This window comes from Daphnia magna, linkage group LG3, assembly GCF_020631705.1.
Source record: "Daphnia magna isolate NIES linkage group LG3, ASM2063170v1.1, whole genome shotgun sequence".
NCBI classification, from domain to species: domain Eukaryota; kingdom Metazoa; phylum Arthropoda; class Branchiopoda; order Diplostraca; family Daphniidae; genus Daphnia; species Daphnia magna.
This window is the reverse complement of record NC_059184.1, coordinates 13,390,837-13,400,907: the sequence shown is the minus strand read 5'-3', so window position 1 is coordinate 13,400,907 and position 10,071 is coordinate 13,390,837. Positions and strand designations below refer to the sequence as shown.

Genomic DNA, 10,071 nt, shown 5'->3' with positions numbered 1-10,071 from the left:
CACACAAAAAAAAACAACCTGCTGAGGTTATCCGTCTGTTTCTACTGGTCGTGCTGCCAATCATTCAACGGTGACGTAGTTTAGACCTTCGCAAACCACCGTCTTCTTGATGCAACATTTTCTTTCATCGGTGTTACGTAGTCTCCGCCGTTTCCGCATAGTTTCTTCAAAACAGAAATGAAGATGGTCGCCTTCAGGTAAATGTGAATTGGCCCTCATCAACCACCCGAAGGCTCATTTTTCCCTCACGAAGATGATAACGATGGATGAAATGTTTTTTGTTTTGTTTTGTTTTTTTTTCTCAAAAAATAAAATCGACCAATTAAGATTCCGACTAGAGAGAGACTTTGTTTTTCTTCCCTTTTGTTTGTTTTTTTTTTTCATGGTAAAACACCACAGACGAAACATGTATTGTTTTGTTTTTTTTTCTTGAAAGAAATGTATACAGGCAGTTCTTCTCTTGTTTTTAAATGGAGGGACATGGCACCTTCATTCAAGTATTTTTTGTTTTCTTCTTTTGTTAATTCGTTGTTATTGTTTTGTTTGTTACACACGATGGGAAGATCATTAAGTCATAGAAAACGAAAGGGCAAACAAAGGAGAGATGGTAGCAAACTATAATTTTGAAAAGAAAAGAAAAAAAAAACAAAAAAACAAAGAGCTGGGCAAAAAAAAAGATCTGGGCCATCTAATTTGCATTCCACACTTACGTGGGTGCGTACACGGCCAATGTTTGAGGGTTCCCCATCGATATATATGAACAAGTGTGATTATGTACACGTGAACATGACGCGATGATTTTGAGAGAAAAAAGGACCTAATTATCATTCAAGCCAATAGTTGATTACGACGATAGGCGATTTCAGCGCGCATATTCGACATGATTCGATATGTCTGCGAGTATTTTCATTTGAATATTAAACGTTCCAAAAAATAAAAAAATGAAAAACAATAAAAAAAAAACTAAAATTTAAAGAGGGAAAAAAATTGCACAAAACGCAACGGGCGTTGTTGGGTTTCTTTCAAAAAATGAGACGACTAGTTTCTTTCATTTTTTCAAATCCTTCAATATAAAAAATAAAAAAACAAAACGGGGATAAATAAAGAGAAAACAAACAAACAAAAAAATGCCGTCACTAGCGACGGACAAATCAGACGGACGTTTCCGAACTGAGCCGCAAAACGAATTTGTTGGACTTCGGTTCGATTATCTCCTCGGTGATGTTGAAATGCGGCAAATTGGAGATGCGGCACAAAAGTGAGACGTCGCCTTGACGCAATTGGAAGACGGTACCATCCTCGATGCCGCGCGACAGTAGCACATCGCAAACGAGCGACCACGTCTGTATCGGACATTTTTCTTTATCGTTCTGGGGGGAGAGAGAAAAAAAGAAAATTTTGTTTGTAACAAAATCCATATTTTGTTGAACTATTCTCCGTTCTGCACGTTACGAGAGCGTTAAAATAGGGAAAAAAAAAGGGTCAGCTGTGAAAAGCAAACAAATTTTTGATTTCTTTCTTTCTTTAGAAGAAGAAGAAGAAGAAGAAAAAAAGGAGAGACAAAATTTACGATCAAAGACCTAATGGCCGTACGGACGTCGGACCCTTTTAGTGAATGAAAAATGGGGTCCGCATTTTTATTCGAGGAGGGAAAAAAGAAAAAGGCCGTGAAAAAAAAAGATTTCCTTACCTGCATGACGGGCGAGGCAGCGAGGAACTTCTCGACAAAGGCGCGGGCGGAGAGGTCGTGACTCAGGCAGATGGCCAGGTGCTGTAGGATGGATTCGACCGTGTGGCGCGGCTGCTGACGCGTGATCCTCAGGTACTTTTGCAGCGGGCGGGCCATTGACGGGAAAATGGCCTGCGCCGCTTCGTACGGATCCATCGGGACGGCAGGACCTTACGTAATAAAAAAAGGGACAATGACTATTATTATTATTCTGTTCGTTTGAAATCGAAATGAAATTGACACTTTCAAATATATTTAGGAAGGGCGAGTTACGAAAACAGATAGGCAAAAAAGGGTTAGACATTTATTGTTTACCTGGTTCTGCTTGCAGTCGTCGGATGTGAGTGAAAGCCTCTTCGGCGGACGTGACCAAGCGGGCGCGCCTCTTTTTCAATCGTCGTTCGTATTCGTGTTCTTCGTAGAATCTCTCATTGTGGCTGGAATTGTTACGTCTGGCCGTCGTGGACGAGCTGGTCGTCGACAAAACGCCTCTGGCATTAGCCTACTCGGAGCAAAAATGAAATGAAATCATACATTTTTGTGTGTGAAAAGCTATTGGAAAATATTAACAAATCGTACCGGATTCAGAGATCCGTGATTGTTTTGGGCATCAAGGTCGTAGAATTTGAAAGAGGCCGAATGAGTCAACTTGGAGCGGCTCCTCCTGGGTGGCAAGCGCTCCAGGAACGGGTTATAAATGGGGAACTCAGTGTAGTATTTGTCCAGCAACCAAACGGCAGCCCGTTGAATCGATATCTGATTGAGACAGCGGACGCAAAATCAATCGATTCAATGATGGAAAGGGGCTCAATGCAATAAAAATGAGAGGAAAACTTACGGCTCCTACTGGGTAGCCTCTGGATATGCCGTCGGGACTCCTAATGACATGCAAATAATACCTGGGCGGCATTTGGCGAATCTCCAATAACAAGACAGCAGCGTAATGGACAAACAATAGGGCGTCGACTAGTGACAAGGCAAACGTCACAATCGCCTTTTTTTGAGAACAACATTAATTAAACGAACGTAAAAAGTCAAACGGTAACACAACGAATTATTATTTGTTTAACGTTTGAACCTTTCAGATTCAAAGCGGCAAAGAGCCAAAGAAATTTGCACACATGCAAATCTCCTTTCCATTATTATTTTTTTTTTAAATCAAAAATGAAAGGAATTCAAATATTGTATCAACATCCCAATTGAAAACAAAAACAAACAAAAAATTACCTTGTAATCCAATTGATCCTGTTGTTCGACGACCCTGACGCCGTAAAAGAGGCAATAGGCGAACGTGGTGACAAAGACGAGAAGAAGGACGAGCGTGCGCAGGAAGAAAATGCGCGGCATCGTCGCTCTGGTCGGCCGCCAGAAGACGGCCCAGCTGCCCAGCACGAGCAGGACCAATTTGACGGTGAGCGTGATGAGCAACCCTTCGCATTCGGCCGGGCATCTCAACTGCTCCGATCGCAGCGGCACAATTTGCATGCGAGGTAACAGGACCATGGCGACGGGCGTGATGACGGCCAGGGCGGCCAGGACGGCCGCAGTGATGGAGCCGAGGTAGCGCTGACATTTGAAATTCCATCCGAGGTTGCCTTGGCTTTGAAATTGACCCATGGCGTTGGATGACCAAGCCGGATCGTTGGGTCCGCCATCGCCACCACGTCCGCCATCGCCTCCGCCGAGCCTCGACACGTCATCCATCGATCCGGACGCCACCGACGTGTTGCCCGTTAAAGCCGTTGGCGTTGTCTCCCCATCCGTCATCCTGTTGTGTGAATCATCGGCAAATCAATCAATGCGCCATTGCGTGTAATTCTCATTTCCCTTTATCTACAGAGTCGATTCTTTTCCTCTCTCTCAAATGTCGTGTAACGCACAAAAGCCGAACGCTCTCACACACACGTACTCCCGAAAGAAAAGAAAGGGGAAATCCATTTACATTTCATCCCATTCACATAACGCGGACGGGTCCAGCAGCGACCGCATGTCGCGAGCTACGCGGTCCCCCTTTTTTTCCTTTTTTTTTTCAAACACGTATTCTATATATATATTATATACATATCTAAATATTTTCTGTTTACACGAGACGCCGCCGCCGCAACCCAGAACCCGGGTCAACGGATCCATCAAATGGCGCCGTTTACACACAAAAGAAAAGAAAAATCTATTTTTTTTTGTTTTTATGAATATCATCTACATTCATTTGAATAAACTTAAACAAAAAACAAAAAAGGGGGAAATATTACCTGTGGTAGAATTTGGACTTCAATGACTTCTTGGTGCTGGCCGCTATTACTGCGATCATTGCTACCGCCCAGGACAGCTGACGTTTGCATGGGCGAAGACGAAAGCGGGTGATCCCGATGACCCGACCGCGTACTCCTACATTATTATTAATTTTTTTTTCAAATTTGCACAACATTTTTTAATTACAAGTCACGTGATCGTAGAACTAAATGACGATGCAATCGAAAAAAAAAAAAATCTCTTTCCTGAATTTATAAGATAAGTGCTAGTAATCCATGAAAGGACATGAAAAAATTCAAAAGAGTTTCCTTTTCTTAAGGCTAAAAACTGCTGCGATTCACGCGTATAATACAAGTGGAGCGATGTGATTTAAGGTTGATGATGTCGACCGCCCTCCCCTTTCGCTATTGTTATTATTATGGCACTCTCGCTCCTTTTAAGTCCTTCAAGATGAGAGCCACGCCAAGGCGGAAAAAACACACACACCTGGCCTCAACGTCGGATATTTATGCGACACAACAACAACAACAACAACGAAAATAGACCTGTGCGATCGGTGATGGCCGGAATTGTTGCTCTTGTTCGACTGGGACGATGCGAGCGGACGATTCGGCTGATGGCGGGACGAGCGGGTCGATTGGACGCGATTCGAAGACAAACCGGCCATCGAATTCGAATGATCGGAGCGCAGCGATTGGTTCTCTTCGTCGGCGATGTTGTTGCTCCGGTGATGATGTTGCGGTATGGCCGGCGGAGGCATCTGCGGCTGTGTGTGCCCGACGTTATTCCACATCTGATGGCCGGCCATGTCTTTGCCAACGGCTGACGATCCGTTCATCATTAAACCACCGTTTGTCTGTGAATGAGAATAAAAACAAACGGATTTTTGTTTTGTTTTGTTATTTAAAGAAGAAGAATTAAAAGAGGTACAGATGCGAGCATACCTTGAGGGCATGACCGTTGTTGCCGAAGACGGGCGTCGATCTAGGCGAACCGATGAGCGAAGGCGCATTCGAACTAGAATTGCCGCCGAGTTGGTGATTGGATCCCGATCCGGATTCCGGAGAATCCGAGAGCATGTACGTTGTCATGTTATCGTACATTCGTTTCTTCTTGTTTTTTTTTGGGGGAGGGGTGAAATGTAATCAAAACAAGCTGCTCTTGGTATGTCGTTTGACACTTCTGTGGAAAAGAAAAAAACAAGAGAAAAAGATTAAATTGATTGAAGACGATTTTCACTTCTTTGCTTCACACATTACTGCGTATGTTATCACGACAAAATCGCACGCATCGTCACACGCTCTATTTTTCATTTCCCGTTTGTTCTTTATTAAATTTTTTTCCATTCAAAAACAAATTAAAACGCGGTGCCGTTTGATTTTGCAATCAAAAATGAATAATTTATACACACGTCGTGCACGGCAAACTCGGTCGACCGTAATGAGATGCTGCAGCTGAAGTTTTTAACCTTTGTCCGGCTACGGAAAAACAAAAACAAAAAAAACTTAAATATAAAGAGAAAACGATTGTCGCCTTTATTTTGTGCTCGTGTTGGGTGTGGGTTTTGTGTGTGTGTGTGTGTGTGTGTGACAACGACATTCTCTTCCAGTCCAGGGCGCGGACTCTTAATGCGTTGACGTTATCGCTAAATCATCAAGACAGCTGCTGCACTCTGGTCGAGGAATATACAGACTGTTAGGCAACCAGCAATCTCGTTCGCCATGTTCGTTCTCAAACCTTTTTTTTTCTTCTTCTTCTACCGGTGATGTTGAAACAGCTTATTAAACGAATTGTTGGTGTAACTTTCACTCGATCCAGGTTAACACAAGTTAACACAAACGGCAACCTTGTAAAAGGCATCGTTCATTGACATTGTTTCGTTTCATGATGAACGTAGCCTCGCGTTCTATAACGGAACACAACCTTTTGTCAAAAAACGGATTCAAATATTTTTCTTTTTAAAGATCGTCGGAAGTTGTCGGGAAAAGTTCAATCAGAGACAGTTGGCAACGAAAATAGGCAATTTTTTTTTAAAAGAAGAATAATGTGAAGATCCGCCAGCTGCTTGCGTGACGGAATGAAATCGGAATGGGACAAACTGGGTGCCAAGAAACATCACCCCATTGGTGGCATTTTACCCGGGAAATATAAAATGTCCCGGATCTCGAAATAAACTGGAGAAAGAAAACCCGATACTGTTTGGCGGCCGTCTTGTCAGCATTCCCCCCCTCCCCCAAAAAAGAAAGGAAATCGAATAGCTTTTTATTTTATTTTTTTTGTAAACCTATACACGCCTAAATATTACGAGAATGGGATGCGTCCCTCTCCTTTTTCGGGATCGCCATCATCTCAACGGGAGTTTTTCTTCCCAAATATATCCACCGTTTAGCATAGAACGAATCGGAGCCCCCCTTCTATCATATCTCGATCGTTGCATATATCAATTTCTCCTTTTAGTTTATTGTGGAAAAAAATGAAGAGGATTTTTCTTTCCTCCCTGTCGGGTCTTCTTACACGCCGATACACACACACACACACACACATGGAAAAATACTTTGAGTTTAAAGGTATAAAGACGTTGAATGTAATACATGGATGTATGCTTCTTATTCTTTCGGGGTTTTTTTTTTGTTGCTTTTTATTGAAATAAATGTCAAGGGAAGGCCCAGAGATCATCATCAACATCTGCAAAACACACGGGCCATAACACGGGATCATCCATCGTAAAAAAAAAAAATCCATTGTGTGTTTTTTTCCTGGATATAAGATTGTGAACTCGCGATAAGAATTCCCCTTTTTCTTTCGGGGCTGTTCAGCTCCTCTGTAAATGTAGACAACATTCACGGGATGACCAGAGATGCACAACTGAAAAACCAAAAATGTCACACACAGGTGACACACAATCTCTTATCATTCAAAATGTTTTATATTTCTCTTAACATTTCCTTTTTTTTATTTTGGCTTCGTCATCTCTTTTAGAAGATGACCATCATCACGTCCCTTTTTTTTTTTTTAAAGCTACCGTAACAACACCATTCAAGGCAACAACAAAAAATTATTTCCTGCTAAAGTGCTTTAATGCAACAGCAGGACTTTAGCGAACACGGTTCCCGCAACCACATTCGCGTTAGCTACTAACTGGCAAGCGAAAAACAACACCAAGAGATAAATGAGGCAATTGGGCAGTATTGCCAAAGATGGTGGACAACAACAACAACAACAACCGGCTAACGGGCGTCTCATTTTTGTGTGCAACATAATAATTGAAGAGAGCGCGAAAAATATAGCATTTCCTATTCGCGCGGGCGGTCTTGTAAATAATACGGATTTTATAAAAACATTTTTCGAGCGACATTTTGTTTCAACAGGTACACACGAAAAAAACAAAAAATGAGGGGGGGAAAGGAGAAAAATGAACGGTGGAACAAGGAGGGGGAAACATTTTTTGGGGAGTAATAAAAGAAGAAGAACCCGTCGCGCAACAGTTCCTCTTGTTCCAGACTTTCAGAAAAGTAGAAGAAAGAGAAGAATATAAGGAAGAAGGAATGAAAGAGATAAGAGCCAGCCAGGTGTGCCCTGAAGGGAAGCTGAGGGCAATTTTTACCTTTTTCCCGACTACAACAGGTGAACGGCCCAGCAGCCCCCAGAAGAAAAAAACAAAACACCAAGGAGAACCGCCACTGTTGCCATACCATCATTAAATACTCGCCCTCCCCCCTCTAGTACTCAGGTAACATGTTAAAAAAGAAGGGAGAATTTTTTCAAGCTTCTTCCTGCATTTTTTTTTATCTTTCTCTTGAGATCGAGTTTTTTTTGTTTTTACTTTCTCCGACTCTTCTTTCAGTGTTGTATATTTAGATTGATAGATTTCACAATAGCCATCTAAAATACAACCACAAGACATTTTTTTTCCCCCGTTTCGGGCGCCGACTTATTTACGACTGGGTTTGGCTACTTCATAATTCGATAACCATCTCTCACTCAAAAAAAAAAGAGAAAGATGCTCTGGATAACATCAATATTCATTTTTTAAGAAAATCAATAGAGCCGAATATTAGGCCTGTTTTTAAATGATGGGCCGATGTCATTTATCTCTGCTCGATTTATTCTTCCACTAATCTTAGAAAAAGAACAGATGACAGCGCCATGTTGTTTTTTTTTTAAATGATCGCGTACATGTTTGGAAGCTTTCAACACAGTCGTGAAAATAATAACGAGTCAATTTATTTTTATTTCTTTCATTCCTATGTGCACGGCAGTTTGGATGACAACGTATCAGATGATTGGCTTGAACGGAATCCATTACTCATTTGTTTTTTTGTTTTTGGGAGGGATATCCAGTCGTGAAAACATTGCACGAAACATGGCCATTACAAACAAAAGAAAAAAAATTTTTTCTTCTAAGAGTATCTTGTTTCTTTTATCTACTGCTAAACATCTTTGATATTTTGACTTTTCTTTTGAAATAAATAAATAAGGGCGGAGTAGTGCATCGATTACACAACCAGTGAGAATTGTGTGATCGAAGAAGGAACGCCATTGTTTTCTTTTAACGAATCTGCTAAACAAAAACAAAAAACAACTGACCGGTTTTCACGACTAGAAATTTGTTTCGTCTTATTTGATGAAAGATAAAAGAATTTAATCTATGTAATGATTTCCTCTCAATAGTTGGGTGCAAACTATTTGAATATCTCGAATTTCCAGTTATTCTGCCTCTTCTTTTTCATACGACAATTTCTCAGCGTTTTTTCAATTGCGAAGGGCAAACAACAAGTTGGCGCGACGAGATCTCTCAAATGAGATTGCCCTATTCTTAAAAAAAAAAAAAAAAAAATCCGCGTCGGGTCACGAATATTTAACTAAACTTGTTGTCTACATTTGATTCCAAGTCCACGGCGACGAGTCTCAAACCTGTTTCCACTTCTCTCTTATTTCCAGGGAAAAATAAAACATAAATCAGAGCGCCCAGGAAACAAAATGTGCTGACCCTTACAGATTTCTCGAGAAAATCTAAACTGAAAATGGTTAGATTCAATCTTTTGTTGAATTTCGTTCAAAGAACTGCAGACAGAATATTCGTGTGGAAAAAAGAAGACATTAAAAACGATGAACATTTTAAGAGAAAAAGTGTTATTCATTTCTTCCTGGACAAAAAGAAAAAAAAAACCCTGGGCTTCGGGTACGACGACAAGGATTAAGAAGCTTCTCTTTTCTAACTAAAGAGAAGATTCCATAAAAAGAAAATAGAAAGGGAAAGAAAAAACTATCTCGTCACTGGGATTAATGCAAAAAGAAATGGTAGCCTGGACAGCGTGCAGACAAATGGTCTTCCTTTTTTAGCTAATCTACATTTTCCTGGGAAGAAGAAAAACACTCACCTTTTCACGTGTGTTCAGATTTTCAGTGGCTGCTGCTGAGAGATGTGCAAATTACGAGACCATCAATTGTCTGGGGTATCTGATTTCAATCTTCTTTACACTTCTTTTTCACTGGTGATCTCTCAACGAAATCAATAATCCATCCAGCTTAACTGATGGTAATCCATAGGAGGTGTTACCGCTGAAAAGATCGTCTTTTTTTGTTGTTGTGTGTGCTTTACACGTCGTTTAGTTTCATCCCCCAAACACACACACACACATACACACACACACTTGAAATCACCTGAATATGCACTTTACACACTCGACAAAAATTGTTGGATTAATGGGCCCCACGAGGACCTTCGTTCAGAACAATCCCCTCCACTTTTCGGGAATTACACACCAACGAATAAAAAATAAAAATTCGGCTGCTGTATGATGTCTGCTGCTGTTGCGGCTAAGCGTCCACACTCGACTGAGCTGCTTCAGCACGATAAAGCCACGCCATACTCTTTTTTCCTTTTTTTTTTTCTTTTTCTAGCTTTTAAATATATACATGAACAAGAAAGAAAAAAAAGGGGGGAAAAGAAGAGAGGAGGGGAGAGAAAAAGACCTCCAAAATGGAAGGACCCTGCGGCGATTGCATGCTATTGGTCCGCTTCAGTCTTTGGCACCCGAAACAACTGCAACACACTCCAGTAGACCTCTGGCGAGGAGTTTTATTTTAAT

At 41.2% G+C, this 10,071-nt stretch overlaps 1 protein-coding gene across 1 annotated transcript; it reads right to left on the bottom strand.

Moving 5' to 3' along the window:
- Positions 1 to 334: 334 nt before the first annotated feature.
- LOC116918532 (vang-like protein 2) lies at positions 335 to 9,847 on the bottom strand. Its single transcript, XM_045171542.1, is given in 11 exon segments — positions 335 to 1,370; positions 1,691 to 1,899; positions 2,045 to 2,231; positions 2,309 to 2,485; positions 2,568 to 2,723; positions 2,957 to 3,472; positions 3,474 to 3,497; positions 3,979 to 4,114; positions 4,525 to 4,835; positions 4,924 to 5,161; positions 9,361 to 9,847. Coding segments are annotated over 10 exon segments (2,094 nt in total). The 5' UTR covers positions 5,083 to 5,161; positions 9,361 to 9,847; the 3' UTR covers positions 335 to 1,151.
- Positions 9,848 to 10,071: the final 224 nt, after the last annotated feature.